Source organism: Lactuca saligna, chromosome 6 (genome assembly GCF_052625555.1).
Source record: "Lactuca saligna cultivar CGN05327 chromosome 6, ASM5262555v1, whole genome shotgun sequence".
NCBI lineage: Eukaryota > Viridiplantae > Streptophyta > Magnoliopsida > Asterales > Asteraceae > Lactuca > Lactuca saligna.
In genome coordinates, this window is record NC_136422.1 from 161256381 (window position 1) to 161273148 (window position 16768).

A 16768-nucleotide genomic window follows, 5' to 3' on the forward strand; every position below is an offset into this window, starting at 1 on the left:
ACAATGTCCTTGGGGGCATTAAATCATTCCCTAAAGGAACCTCGTATGGGAGACATGGGTTGAGAGCTCAATACATTTTAGATGTTCTTTATGGAGAAGGTTCAGCTATAGCCAAATACCTCCTATGTGTTATTACTTGTGTGGTTAATCTATAGCTAGGGGAAGATGCCCTTCGAGTTTGGCTGAATTTGTTGCATCTGCTCCTCTTATACCGCTCTTAAAACCTGACAAGGGAATACGACCTATTGCAGTAGGCACTATATAGAGACGTTTGGTTTCCAAGCTGGCTATGAAAGATGTTGGTAAAGAAATGGCCAAGTATCATAATGATTTTCAGTTTGGGTTCGGGGTGTCTGGTGACAAGGGAATACGACCTATTGCAGTAGGCATTACATAGCGCCAACAGGGTGTTGATTGAGGGCCACAATGATGTGTCTCTTTCCATGCTTACCGTGGACTTCTCCAATGCTTTTAACCTTGTTAACAGATCTGGATTACTTCATGAGGTCATATTGAGTGCCCTTCTATATCTTTATGGGTATAATTCCTATATGGTCAAGCAATAAGGTTGTATATAAGAGGCACACATATTTGGTCTTCTACTGGAGTTCAACAAGGAGACCCCTTGGGACCACATCTCTTTGCCCTTGTGTTACATCCGCTCTTGCATAATTTTAGAGACAATTGCAAGCTTCTTCTCCATGCATAATACCTTGATGACGACACACTTATTGGAGATTCTAAGGAGGTGGCCAAAGCGTTAGATATTATTAAGGTTATGGGCCCAAATATAGGCCTTCAATTGAATATCAAGAAAACCGAGCTTTTTTGGCCCTCGTGTGATGGTAGGAAGCTGCGTGAGGGGTTATTTCCGGTTGGCATCGGGAGGCTGCCATTGGGGGTGAAACTTATCGGGGGAGCTATTAGTAGAGATGCTAATTTCATTAGCATCTTTGCCATAAAGAGAGCTGAAAATGTTGTGAATTTGATGCGCCTTCTTCCACAATTGTCTGACCCGTAGAGTGAGTTCCTTCTACTTCGGTCTTGTATGGGTATTGCAAAACTTTTCTTTGGGTTAAGGATGTGCCAACCCGTTCACATGGAAGAGGCGGCTTTGTTCTTCAATCATGGGTTACACGGGGTGATTGAGGACATTGCAGTTTGTGATGGCCCTTTCTTTGGCGACATACAGCGACGACTTGCTTCCTTACCCATTCAGTTTGGTGGTTTGGGTTTATACTCGGCAATAGAGGCTACCTCATATGATTTTGTTGCCTCAAGGGCCCAATCTTGGATATTGCAAGACCACATCTTACAGGATAGCGACATTCAGGGCATGAATTCTGATTATGCTTGTGCCTTAGCCTCTCTTCGTAACAAGCTTCCGGACATTGACCTTAGCAGTTTTACTACTAAGGACACCCCCCCTAAATCCTAGAATACACTGGTGAGTTCCCTTTTTAGTAAAATTTCCCAAGATATGAAAGTGCATTTCAACATGACGGCTTGGCAGAAAGCAATTTTCTAGTGTTTACGTGCACCACATACTCAATATTTTCTTCTAGCTATCCTTATAGATGGGCTTGGCCACCATATGTCTCCTATGGAGTATCGTACCATCCTCAAATATCAACTCATGATTCCAATATTCCCAGCCGACAAGATTTGTCTAGTGTACCGCAAGGCATGTTTAAACTCTTTTGGAGAGCATGCAGTTCATTGAAAGAACTCTCGGGGTTCAAATATAGGCTTGATATGGTTAAGGATGTTTGGTCGACATATTTAAGTGTGCCGAGATTTCCGTCAAGAAAGAGGCTCATGTTAATTTCCTGACTGACCCAACAGAAGGAATGTCAACCCTTAGACCGACTGATATTTTGATTTTTGGATGGGTTAGAGGGAAACATGCATGCGTGGAGCTTACAGGGGTATCTTGTCTTGTAGGCTTGAGAGCCGAGGGTTTCACGGTGGGACACACCGCATTAAAAGCTGCTACATGCAAGGTCACCAAACATGAGAAATCGTACACGGAAAATCAACACGTGTTCATATCATTTGCATTTGATACGTTTGGTTTTCTTGTGTCAAATGCAGTAGAACTTTTTAGTAGAGTACAACGGATCATGCATACCAATGTTATATCCCCTAGATCTGTGGATGTTTGCCATACAAAAAGGCTTAGCGGCGCAACTTGTTGTCCGTTTGCCTTTTCATTTGTTGTACGATGTTAATTAAGATGTTTCTCAGTTGGATGATTATATAATGTGTTAAAGATAAAGAAAATAAAGTTGCAGTGGAATTCTTCTATTATATTTTAAATAATTGGCTGGACATAACTCAAATTAAAATACAAGCTATTGCTGTTTGGAAAGTCGAGAACAAAACATAAAGTTTTTGTACACGACACGCTTTACATAACTTGGGTGAGTCAAATGTAGAAAAAGAGAAAGTAACAAATGAACAAGCACCAAAACCTCAAGGTTATTATTGATATTTAATTCATAGCATCATGTACATAAGCATGCATGTATGTCTACACATATCATGATATCATGACATCAAGGCAGCGTATAGGGCGATAGGAAAATATCATAGCCACGTAAGCAAACCTTAGATTTTTAAGTCCACACATATTACAGCTAAAGATCTCCTCTCTCTAAAACGACCACTCTCGCTCTAAAAAACTAACCCCTCTCTTTCTCTCTCTTTCTCTTTCCACCTAAAATTCTCCCCATTTTCGATCCCTTCATAATCTCTCTTCTCATTCCACTAGAACCTTCAAATCAACTTCCTAAATCTTGAAGGCGGCTCCGATTCTCTGAACAACAACTGCGGAAGATCTACGGGGAATCTTTAATTCTCCGGAGATCTCCATCTATCAGGTATACATAAATACATAATACATACGTATTTCTACAAGTATAATCTCTGTAACTTTTTTGAATTTGTATACAAGTTCAGATTCGATGAAAGTACTTAACTTGTTTGCATTTCGCGATTAGGAAAGTGAAAACAGTGGTTGATAATTTGATAAATATAGAGGAGTTCTGAATAGTTGTTCGATTTTTCTTTTTATTATTATTATTATTTTAATCTGGTATTGATTTACTATCCTTCTCCCCCAATTTTTTTGCATTTAGCAAAATGTAGTTTTTTGTTGGTTAATATTGTTCTTGAGTTAGATATACAAGCATAGTACTTGATTTTTTTTTTTTTTTTTTTTTTTTTTTTTCAATTCTTAGATCTTTCTAACAAGATGGGGTGTTTGTGTTTCAATTTTCAACTACATGTAGATTTAGGTTTTCCTTTTCTTTTATTTTGGCTATAGCTTTTCATTGGACTTGAATCATTTATTTTAGGGGAGGTGTTAGCTTTATGGATTTGAATGAAAAAAAAAAAAAACGTTCATTGTTCTTTTGGTTTACCAATTTCTTTCATGTAAGTCAACTTTTTATAAAATGCTTAATTACAAACTTCTCATTCTTGATGATTGTTAGCAGATTGAAAGACCAAAGCTTGCAGCTTCAACATATCCCCCTGTGCTAAGGGGTAATCTAGTCTTTTCATACATGGCTACCACATCTGCCAGGTGGACCGATGGTCTACGATTCTCTTCACTGTTTTGGCCTCCCCCTCTAGATACGCAACAGCGTAAGGTATAAATATAATCAGTGTCTTTTTTTTTTTTTTGTGCAATTTGAAGTTATAAAGTTTTTAGAAAAAGTGTTATTGTATTTAGACAGTGATTTTATATTTCATTGTGTTTCATAACCAGGCACAAATTACTGCATATGTTGACTACTTTGGTCAATTTACATCAGAGCAATTTCCTGAAGATATAGCTGAGGTATTCCTTTTGCACCTTTTACCAATCAACCTGTTTACAAATGTACAATTACAATTCTGACCTTGACATATACTTTCAGCTGGTTCGCCACCGCTACCCCTCACAGGAAAAACGCCTGTTTGATGATGTCTTAGGTATAATTTTTCATATTTCATCATTTGCATCATTTTCACATTTCATGTTGATATATATAATCTAACGAATCTAAAACTTTTCAGCAACATTTGTCCTTCATCATCCAGAACATGGGCATAATGTCATTCTTCCAATAATTTCATGTATCATCGATGGAACAATGGAGTATGATAGAAACACTCCCCCATTTGCTTCCTTCATTTCACTAGTTTGCCCAACTAATGATGTAAGAATTTAATTACCTTTCTTACTATTTATAGTTAAATTTTTAACTCATGTTTTTTGAATTTTGAAACACAGAATGAGTATTCTGAACAATGGGCTTTGGCATGTGGGGAGATTTTAAGAATTTTAACGCATTACAACAGACCGATTTTTAAGGCTGAACATCAGCATAATGTAACAGATAGAAGCAGCAGTGGGAGTCAAGCTTCAACAAGTAATTCTGTTAATGGTGAAACTTCTTCATCATCTGCACAAAATGAAGTGAAGCCACTGAGGCCATTGTCTCCATGGATTACTGATATCTTGCTTGCTGCTCCTTTAGGTATCAGAAGTGACTACTTTCGCTGGTAAGGACTAAGGAGTTGTTCCATTTACAAAATTACAAAAATACCCTTATACTGTTCGTATATACTCATCAAAAGCTTTCGTTTACTTTTTTTTTTAGGTGTGGTGGTGTCATGGGGAAATATGCAGGAGGGGAACTCAAACCACCTTCTGTGGGTAAGTTGACATGTTATCTTTTGTTTGAATAATTTGAATCGTTTTTTTTTTTTTCAATCTTGAAGAAAGAAAATAAGAGTTTTGTTTAACTTATTTATTTATTTATTTATATGTATTCAGTGATGGCTTCTTCTAGGGGATCTGGAAAGCATCCACAGCTGATTCCATCAACACCAAGGTGGGCAGTTGCTAATGGTGCTGGTGTGATATTGAGTGTTTGTGATGAAGAAGTAGCTCGTTATGAAACTGCGACTCTAACTGCAGCTGCTGTTCCTGCTCTTTTACTACCACCTCCAACGACTTCCATGGATGAACATCTTGTTGCAGGTCTTCCAGCTTTAGAACCATATGCAAGGTTGTTCCATAGGTATTATGCAATTGCTAGTCCAAGTGCTACACAAAGGCTTCTTCTTGGACTTCTAGAAGCGCCTCCATCATGGGCTCCAGATGCTCTTGATGCTGCTGTTCAGCTTGTTGAGCTCCTTAGAGCTGCTGAAGATTATGCATCTGGCATGAGGGTAAGTTCAAAAATTCTACACGTATTTTAACTGAAATTGTATATGAACATATTTATGAATTTGTTGTATTGTTTTGAAGCTTCCGAGAAACTGGATGCATTTGCATTTCTTACGAGCAATTGGAACTGCGATGTCCATGAGAGCTGGGATTGCTGCAGATGCTGCAGCTGCTTTACTTTTTCGGATACTTTCTCAACCTGCTTTGCTTTTTCCTCCTCTTACACAAACTGAAGGAGTTGAGCTTCAAGATGAACATCTCAATGGCTACAATTCAAACCCTAAAAAGCAGAGAGAAATGCCAACGACGGAAGCAACAATAGAAGCAACAGCGCAAGGGATAGCTTCAATGCTCTGTGCACATGGACCTGAAGTGGAATGGAGAATCTGCACCATTTGGGAAGCTGCATACGGCTTAATCCCATTGAGTTCTTCCATAATCGACCTCCCTGAAATCATCGTCGCTGCACCTTTACAACCTCCGATCCTTTCATGGAACCTCTACATCCCTCTCCTTAAAGTCCTGGAATATCTCCCTCGTGGATCCCCATCCGAAGCTTGTCTCATGAAGATCTTCGTCGCTACTGTTGAAACAATCCTTCAACGAACATTCCCATTCGAACAAATCAAAAAGTCAAAAAACGTTTTCGGATCCGCGTCAAATAACATCGCGGTGGCGGAGCTTCGTACCATGGTTCACTCTCTGTTTCTCGACTCCATCGCCACCGTTGAACTCGCTTCTCGATTGCTTTTTGTTGTGTTAACTGTTTGCGTCAGTCACGAAGCACGAAGAGGAAGAGAGGAAGATAAAGATAGTTCAGTGACTAGAAGCGAAAAATTGAGAAACAAACAAGGATCCGGATCCGGACCCGGACCAGTATCCGCTTTTGATTCTTACGTTTTGGCAGCAGTTTGTGCGCTTGCGTGTGAGCTACAGATATTTCCATTGATTTCGAGAGTCGGAAAGCATTCAAAGCATCTTCCAAACACAAACACGAAGGCGAAGGACATAGAATCTTTCAATGACTTTCAAAGTAGCATCAAATCTGCAGTTTCTCATACGCGTCGATTACTAGCGATTCTGGAAGCGCTATTTTCGTTGAAACCTTCTTCCGTCGGGACTTCATGGAGTTACAGTTCGAACGAAATCGTCGCAGCTGCTATGGTCGCTGCTCATATCTCTGAACTTTTCCGACAATCGAAAGCGTGTATGCGTGCTTTATCAGTTCTGATGCGATGCAAATGGAATAAACCGATTCACTCAACAGCATCTTCGCTTTATAACCTAATCGATGTTCATAGTAAAGCTGTTGCATCGATTGTGAACAAAGCGGAACCACGAGAAGCTCATTTGCTGAAGGATGCTCTTGTGAACTTAAACGGTAAAAGACAGAATAAAGGATCTGAAAAAGGGGAATCATCGAGATCTGTAAGGACATGTGAGGAGGTTTCGAGTGAGGATTCCGAGAAGGAAGAGATAACGAGTTTTCCTTTCAATGCTTCGGAGTTAGCTAATTTTCTTACGAAGGATAGGCATATTGGGTTTAACTGTAGTGCGAGGATACTTCTGACCTCGGTGTTGACTGAGAAACAGGAGCTGTGTTTCTCTGTTGTGTCGTTGCTTTGGCATAAGCTGATTGCTTCACCTGAAACGCAAGTTACTGCAGAAAGTACTTCTGCTCAACAAGGATGGAGACAGGTGGTGGATGCGCTATGCAATGTGGTGTCGGCATCACCAACAAAAGCTGCAACTGCGGTTGTCCTTCAGGTATGGATGTCAAAAAAGTTTTCTTCTTATTACAATATTAAAAATATATATATACTGAATCTATTTTATTGTTTGGTTGTTAGGCTGAGAGAGAATTGCAGCCATGGATTGCTAAAGATGATGATGTTGGTGAAGAAATGTGGAGAGTGAACCAGAGGATTGTTAAGCTAATTGTGGAGCTAATGAGAAATCACAATACTCCTGAATCATTGGTAATTATGGCAAGTGCTTTAGATCTCCTCCTTCGTGCTACAGATGGCATGCTTGTTGATGGAGAAGCATGTACTCTACCACAACTCGAGGTATCATATATTTTTTTCAAATTTAACTTCGTTTCACATACTCTTTCATTGATTTGTATATATATATTAATTGAATCTGTGAAATTTTGGTTGTTGTTTTTAGCTTTTGGAAGCAACTGCTAGAGCAGTTCAACCAGTGCTGGAATGGGGAGAATCTGGAATGGCAGTTGCAGATGGACTCTCGAATCTTCTCAAGGTAAAAATCAAGATTTTAATAATCTTGATTTCTATTACATGAGCTTTGAAACCAAAGCCTTGGACTTCTTTTATAGACAGACATTCATTAAATAATGAATTTGATTGAATGTAACAGTGTCGGTTGCCGGCTACAGTTCGGTGCCTTTCTCACCCGAGTGCTCATGTCCGCGCCCTTAGCACCTCGGTTCTTAGAGCCATTTTGCATGCCGGCTTCATCAACCCAAACAACGGCGGTGGTGGTGGTGACAAGTACGTGAGGGTGGATGTGGTGGACTGGGAGGCGGATGTTGGAAAGTGTCTAACATGGGAAGCTCACAGTCGAATTGCGACTGGAATGCCGATTCAGTATCTGAATACGGCGGCTAAGGAATTGGGATTGGGGTGTCCAATTCCAATTCCCATATCTATCTAATCGATCGATGGATCACTAATGACATTAACATATGCGGACTTGTTGTAATCTTCTATGTTGTGTATACACTGTGGATAATATTTAGGGTTTTGTTGTGAAATTCAAATCATGGATTTTGAAAGCGGGTTAGTTCTTTATGTTTATGGATATGACTTGATGAGTACATTTCTGAATAGTCATTTTTGTTTTTCTTATTTAACATGTTTATTGTGTTTAATTTTTTACTTAAAGATGTATAATTAACCAAGCATAAGGATAAGGTACCCCTTGTGTTTAATTTCTGTAGTGATTTTGGTGCCTGAATATTTAAGCTAACTATTCAGTTGTTAAAGTGTCTCAAAATTGTAATTCTTTTAGTTTTATTATTAATTTATTTTCCTAAAATGTAACGTGTTTTATTTTTCGTCATCTTAAGAAGTATAACTTATGTACACTTAAAATGGGACAATTTGTCCCTATTCGACATGCTGCTTTAACCATTTTATATTGTTTTTAAATTATTTTAAGGAATAATGATTTGAAAGGGTAATGAACTTTCGACTTTTATCACATTTAGTCACTAAACTTTTTTTCGTTATCTATTTGCCATTGAACTATTGAAACTGTTCACATTTTACCCTTATGACCGGCAACAGTCGGTCATAAGGGTAAAATGTGAACAGTTTCAATAGTTCAATGGCAAATAGATAACAAAAAAAGGTTTAGTGACTAAATATGAATAAAATCGAAAGTTCGTTTCCCTCTAAAAAGTTCAATGAATAAATGTGAACAAACTTCCTCTTGTATTATGTTTTAGCAAATTATTTATTTTTGTTAAATTATAGCAACATTTGTTGATGAAGAAATCTATGAAATAAAAAAAAAACAAAAAAACAAAAACAAAACCCTGAAAACATATTTAAAAAAAACAAAAAACCAAAACTGAAATAAAAAACCAATGGTTTGACATTTTCCAAAATAAAAAATCAAAATTTCCAATCTGATTTTGGTTTTACAAAAAAATGAACCATTCTCACTAATGTGAATTATGACCATTGGTTTGACATGCGAAATTTGTGACATCACATGAATATGCAGTTACAACATCGTCTGAACTCGTAATTCATAGTAAGGGTTAGAGTATCATCACATGAATACGTAGTTACAACATCGCCTGAACTCGTAATTCATCACCTACAGGTTATGGGCCTGCTGGTGTTTCCACTGGGTTGTCTAGAATAGTTCGTGGTCGCCATCTATACTCTGGTAGATGACTACATCGCCACATTGCTGGTTAAGGTTATGGTATCTCCTTTCATCCTACATCACATATTCATCATCATTTATTTACCTAATTATCACCACCTTTCTATCATCACCTATCTCTCATCATTTTATTTCATCACACACCAACTATTTCATCTACCCATGTTTCATCCGCAACATATTTGTAGATATAAAATAAATATACCGTTTAAATCTTTTAAAACATGTATAAAACCGTTCATCCAGCATAGACAACAAGTATTCAAATAATATGCACACATAGCACGTAATTTATATAAAATACTTCATATCTATGTGTAAGATGAAAGTAACTATATATACCATAAATACTTCCTAACTTTGAACCCCAAAGTTTACTCTACTAAAGCTTCATATTCTCGGCTCTCTGAACCTAAAAGGGTCCAGATCTATCACACCAAAAAGCTCAAGATAGCTCTTCCTCTCACTCTACACACTCAAGCTCGCTAGGGTCCTCACTTATGGGAAAGGTAGTCGCAATTGAAGGCCATAAGTGCCTTTAAATATGGCTCGAGCCCAAAGATTTAGGGTTTCTGCCAACAACGCGGACTCGTCGAGTCGCCTCACCGACTCGTCGAGTTCATTCATTAATCCGAGTCATCAGTCACGACCTTACTCGACTAGTTGAGGCGTCAACTCATCGAGTCTCTCTTCTTAACTCAAAAGAAAAATACTTAAATGATGATACCTGGAAATCCGGATGTTACATTTTGTTTTTTTATTTCATAGATTTCTTTATCAACAAATGTTGCTACAATTAAACAAAAATAAATAATTTTGCTAAAACATAATACAATAGGAAGTTTGTTCACATTTAGTCATTGAACTTTTTAGAGGGAAACGAACTTTCGATTTTGTTCACATTTAGTCACTAAATTTTTTTTCATTATCTATTTGCCACTAAACTATTGAAATTGTTCACATTTTACCCTTATGACCGGTAACAGCCGGTCGTAAGGGTAAAATGTAAACAGTTTCAATAGTTCAATGGCAAATAGATAACGAAAAAAAGTTTAGTGACTAAATGTGACAAAAGTCGAAAGTTCGTTACCCTTTCAAGTCATTATCCCTTATTTTAATGATATGAGTTGTGTATTGTATTATATATATATATATATATATATATATATATATATATATATATATATATATATATATATATATATATATATATATATATATATATATATATAATTTTCCTTTTGGTTTACTGTAATTGCAACTACAAAATAATATTTATGGTTTTCTTATTGAATTTTTTATTTATTACACATTACCCTGTTTTATAATTTTAAATTTAAAAGGATGAAATAAAAAATGTTATAAAAGTAAACAAAAAGATAAAAAAAAATATATATAAATAATGTCTTAAAAATAAAAAAGATGAAAATCGAAAATAAATTATAAATAAGAGGACTATAAATGTATTTGAATATATAATTATGATATATACACTCGGACACATAATTCAAGGACATTTCTTATCCGATACACAATTCAATTATACTAATGCATAATTCAATCAGTTTAATCATAACATATTTAATGTTTTTCTTATAATATGTAGATTCGGACATACAATTCAAGAACATTTCTTATCCAACACACAATTCAATAATACCGATGCAAAATTCAATCTATTTAACTATAACATATGTTACGTTTTTCTTATAAATAGATCATTCCAATTTCTACACTATAATAATAACACAACCAATAGAGGGGAAAGTCAACATGCCAATATAAAACAATATCTAGGTTCATCACAGTTAGATTTGACGACAATGTTGCCAATATTCATGATGATATTCTTTGAGAAGAGTCAACTATTAAATCAACTATAGCAAAATATCAAAACAACATCGATTCGTCACGCTATATTTCAAAAAACTAGCTGGAAATGTTTCAAGTCATTCACTTGATATAATCTTCAACGAATTTAAACAAATTGGTTTTGTTGGATTATTTCCTAAAAGTTGTGGAAGTCAAATGTTGTACTAGTCATGGGCTACCATGTGTGCATTAATAAGCAGTATATTTTTATAAAGCTAATCCTATCCTACTTGATTCAATTCATAAATATTGGCGAAAACTTGATTGTAAAGTCGACAAAAATAAGACCTCCGATTCCACCAACTCAATATCCTTTCACACATAGTTTTGATATATATACGACAGATTATATTTCGTCAACTCAAGATCCTTGCACATGTAACATCCCAAAAATCATAGAAATTTAAAATTTTTCAAAACCAACTCATTAACCATAAAATGTTTACAAAAACCCAGCGTTTCAAAAGTATAATCATAATATGACGACATATTCAGACCTACAACATATTCGGATCGCCTCGGGTATCTTGGCCTTCAGTACAAAGCAAGACCACCTCAACCCAACCACAATATGACGACATATACAACATATAAACATAAACACATATCCAACATATATAGGTAATCATACACATCTACCAATCTATCATATAACTAGCATAACATCATCCTATATTTTGGATTTAGTGTCTAAGTCTATAACTATAATTAATATATATTTGACCCGTGAGTAGCATGGTCCATTTAGGTTGCATTTCACTAGAACAATTTAACAGGATGGACTTTTGAGAAGAGGTTATTTATGATTTATTAATATATTATAAGTTCTAATATATTAATATGAAATCATATTATTTAATTAGTATTGTTCATGAATTAATTTGGAATTAATTCAGTGATCAAAAGAGACTAATTAAATGTACGATGATTGATTTGGTAAGTAAATGATTCTTATAGTGTGGGTCTATGGTTATTTCGAATGAGCTAAACCAATATGGTAGTTCATGGAGGTTTAACCCATGGATCCTAAGTAATATGAAGGTCATGTGTGACATCCCTAAAATCTCGGCCAGAAAAGACCGATTTCATTTATACTTTTTAAAATAATTTCAGAGTAAATCCTTTTGATTTAAAAGAGTTGCGAAATTTGTTCCCAAAAACAAAATGTGATAGAATAATATTTACCGAAGCATTTCATAAAGAAATGTATTTTCATTATATAATCAAAACTCGGGATGTCATGTTCCGATACAGACCATAAAGCATAAACGATAACATTACAAGTCATTCAACAAATATATACATATACAAACTTGTAAACAAAACAACTTGATGATTCATCCATCTTATACCCTTGCGCCACTTCATGTAATACAAATAAACTGAGTGGGTCAGGCTTGGAAGCCTGGTGAGCATATAGGGTTTTCAACCCACAATAAATAATTATATTTAATTCCACCAACAAACAAAAACCCAATTACCCATTCTCGTTATTCTCACTTTACGTCCCTAAAACAACTAACACAAGGGACCTAGTCTTAGAATATTTCATCGGGGTGACAACACATGCATTCGGGGGTTTCCCGACAATATATGTCAAATAAGACAACCATGAGGGGGATGGAGTACAACGAATGAACACCCAAGTTCATTAACACCTACAGGTGGCGAACCTGCTAGCATTCCACAGGGTTGTCTAGAAAAGTGTGTGGCCGTCATCTAAACTCCGTTAGATGACTGAATCAAAAACAACATCGATGCCTCTCATCTGTTTATCACACAACTATCTACCCATGTTCTACCCGACATATTAGTAGATAAAAATATATATTTTTATACATAGTTTAAAATCTATATAGCATTCTCATTCAATACATATTTCAAACAACAGATGAGACACATACACATAACACGTATTTCATAGAGAATAAAACATATCTATGAGAAGAAGAAAGTGAATATATATTCACGCATATAACAACAAAATATACACATAACACGTATTTCGTATAAAATACTTCATAATTATGCGTTAGAAGAAAGTAACTACACATTCACTCGATCAGAAGACGATCGGACAACACTACGGCTTGTAGACGTAGTATTCTTCGGTAGATCTGGAAGATCTTCACAAAAACCGGACTCCTCGCGGGCAGAGCTTCGGCTCAGGAATCGCATTTCTCGGGATCTTTGGGGCTTCGGGACTTGCTTCGGGGTTCGGGAATGATATCGGGGCTTCAGGATAATTCTTGCACGAAAAACGATGCAAAAACGCGAAAGAAAGGGAAGAAATGAGCAAAAGAATCGGCTGCCCTCGACATCCTTTTATAGGGGGCTGAAACCCAAATTACGTTGGGCGTAATTCTATGTTACGCTAGGCGTAACGTGGATCAGCTCGCTGACTTCCCCCATGGATAATATCGGTTAATTTTTATTTAAATTAAATATCGAAAATATTTAATAAAGTTTAAAAATTCATATCTTCCTCATACGAACTCCGTTTTTGACGTTCTTTATATTCCCGCGTAGGTGAGACTACGCTCTATAAATTTTGTTTAGACTCTGTCGGCTAATTTTGACTTTATTTTTATTATTTATTTTTAGTAGGCCGGGACAGGAAAACTCCGTTATAAATTCATAACTTCTTCATCCGACGTCCGTTTTTGCCTATCTTTTTATCGTTTCACTACTATTAACGAGATCTTTGATTCTCGTTTAGATTTTTTCGGCTAAAAACCGCCCGGTCTCAAATTGAGTATTCGGGCTGCATACTACTAAGTCGAAACTTCGAAAAATCATAACTTCCTCATACGCAGTCAGATTTGGGTGTTCTTTTTATGCACGCTCTTGGTTTAACGAACTCTACGACTTTCGTTTAGATCACTAAGGCTAAATATCGCTCTAACGTAAATTTCACTTTTTACGTCGTTCAGCGTTGTCAGTTCTGTCGCGAAACTTTGATAGGTCATAATTTCTTCGTTATAACTCGGATTTCGACATTCTTTATATATTCGGAATCATTGTTTCAACCAATACATCTTTATGCAAAGATATCGGGCTTATCCCACACTTCAAATTTGACGCTTGTTTTATTCTTAATTCATTAAATTATAATAATTAAGAAAATAAACACATAATTCACATAATACTCAAATATTTCATCATTAATACTCCAAAAAGAGTTACAAGGGTTAACTTAGACTATTACATCAATGATAATGCCTAGCCTGGAAATGCGGGCGTTACATCATGTCCATTAGTGTTTACATGGATGTAACCCTAGACTTTACCACACTATATAAGAAGCCCCTAAGCTCCTAAAATCGACACTAATAGTTCAAGGAGTTCATAAGAGCCAATTTTGTGCAAGTAATTCTCTCTCAAGTCCTCCATTGTTGGTGGGGTTTTGTGGAGCATTTGAGGCATCACATTTAGGGTGTTAAGCTCTTAAAGGTCCAAGTTAACAAGCTACAAGAAAAGGTAAGTCATCTAACTAGTTTTTGTCATTCAAGTACCTATGATTTGTATGCTAGCCAGGACAATGCTTTGGAAAATCAAATTGCATGTATAATTAGAGAAAACATAGATCCAAAGCATTTAGGGTTGCATGTGCACCATAAGGTTGTTAGAGTGCTCAAAACCCATCAGTGATATCATAGCCTATGATTGTTTTCTGTTATACATGATGCTTATTGGTTTTCAAAGTTGAAAAAAATCGATTTTCTGCCTTCTTACTGGTGAACTCGCTGAGTCCACTCAGAAACTGACCAACTCGACGAGTCCAGTTCATGCACTCGCCGAGTTAGTGCTCCTGTGTGCATAATTTCAAGTTTTTGGCCAGAATTGGATTAAGATCATTACCCCAAATTGTTTTTTGAACCATGAAATTTGCTTTTTAGATATAAGCTTATGGACTCATACAACAATGAACTTGAAATTCACAAAAAGGTCCATAGGGTGTGAGAATACTTGATGAAGAGACTTGAACGTAGAAATGATGAACTAAATGCTCTTCCTCTTCTTCTCCTTGGCTAGAATCACCATCAATAAGATCAATATCAAGTATGGATGCTAAGGTTTCAAAGGGGAGTGCAAGGATGTGATGGGGGCTGAGGTGGGCTAACCCTAACCCTCACTTCCTTTAAATACAAAATAAAACCCCCTAAAATTAGGGTTTCCTCTCAGGTTGGTCTCACATTGTGAGCCATATGTGGTCACGTTGTGAGCCCTAAGGTGATTCATGATTGCACTAACCTCCTCAAGACGTGACATAAAATACCTCACGTCGTGAGTAGGGTTAAACCTTTGAATTTTTAAACTTGACAATTGCTCATCTGAACTGAATGTTACAGCACATATGGTTTTGATACGTATATGCCAAAGAGAGATAACACTAGGGATGTGCAGTTTGTACCAAATCCTAATCTTGTAGTACCAAATTTAAAAATATGGGGACGATACTTGGTACTCTAAAATCACAAAATTTGGGATTCGGTACCAACGGTACCGGTAATGTTAATTCGGTTTGGTACTCAGGATTGAATTTCAATGAAATTCGGTTTTTGTGATATTGGGAATGGTACCGGTCAGTACCGAATCTGTCTTACACTCATCCCTACTCAAACACATATCCACTTATGAATAAAATTCCAAATGAGTTTCATCAATACGTCAAACAATGATGACATGGAAAGAGATGAAAATTATGGATATTAGGCAATAGCTCTTTCTCTCAGATATAGTCAAGATAATTGGCATCAAATTCGTTCAGATTTATACAAGTTATTAGCGCACTCCGAAATGTACAAAATGATTTTTGAGAATGATTTCTACAACTTAAGTCGCTCGTTGAATTTCTTTGGATCGGGTTTTGTGTCAACTCCATGTCGGTTGATTATGTCGAATGTCGGTTTTCTAATGGCTAACAAATGTGGTTTAAATGTACATTTTTTTTAGATAGACTAGGTTCGTCAACATGCTTTCTGCTTTGGCATGGTCCGCAAGACATTCCACACCATGGATATGTTGTTATCGCCCTCGTTCATGGTGTCATTATGTGAAGGTTGACTTACAAGGAAAATATCTAATGTCTATAATTTTGCCACTTTGGCGTAGCTATAGATTAAACGTTTTGCTCGAAAGCAAATCATGTATAGTACGAGATTGAATGCATACATTCCACTACATGCATCGCGTAAGAATTTTCATATGCAGCCAATTAAAATATCTAATGATTAATATAAATAAATTATACTTTGTTATATTATCTTTTTTATTGTTATCATAAACAACCAAAAAAACAATGGCTAATTCAACCATTTAAACAACATATTTAATTTGAACGACTAATAACAGAACCGTATTATATATATATATATATATATATATATATATATATATATATATATATATATATATATATATATATATATATATATATATATTAAAAAATGAAAAGGATCGGAACTAAAAATAATATATAAGATGGACCATAAATGTAAATTTTATTTATATTGCCAATTGTGATATGACTGGGTTTAATGATTATATTGCAGGTATGATGATGCTTAGGTCAATTTGGGTGTGATTAACACACCCAGTACAAAATTATAATTTATAAAATTAATTTACACTTATAATGACCGATTTGTCCTTACCCCACCAACTTTTCTTTTTTAGCTTTAGTAAATATTAGTGTCTTGAAATTGAATTTTTTAAATACTCTATGAAAACACAAATTTAGTATAT

At 35.8% G+C, this 16768-nt stretch overlaps 1 protein-coding gene across 2 annotated transcripts; it reads left to right on the forward strand.

The window, feature by feature from the left end:
- Positions 1–2644: 2644 nt before the first annotated feature.
- LOC145001563 (protein GIGANTEA-like) lies at positions 2645–8102 on the forward strand. 2 transcript variants are annotated; one of them, XM_078960933.1, is made up of 12 exons: positions 2645–2882; positions 3498–3656; positions 3776–3847; positions 3927–3981; positions 4066–4208; positions 4283–4554; positions 4653–4708; positions 4829–5226; positions 5306–6991; positions 7075–7293; positions 7397–7489; positions 7607–8102. In XM_078960933.1, exons 2-12 carry the CDS (start codon positions 3570–3572, stop codon positions 7901–7903), a joined length of 3378 nt encoding a protein of 1125 aa, XP_078817059.1. In that variant the 5' UTR covers positions 2645–2882; positions 3498–3569; the 3' UTR covers positions 7904–8102. The 2 variants fall into 2 exon arrangements, with proteins under 2 accessions (XP_078817059.1, XP_078817058.1); XM_078960932.1 differs by having other exon boundaries at positions 3501–3656.
- The last annotated feature ends 8666 nt before the right edge of the window (positions 8103–16768 follow it).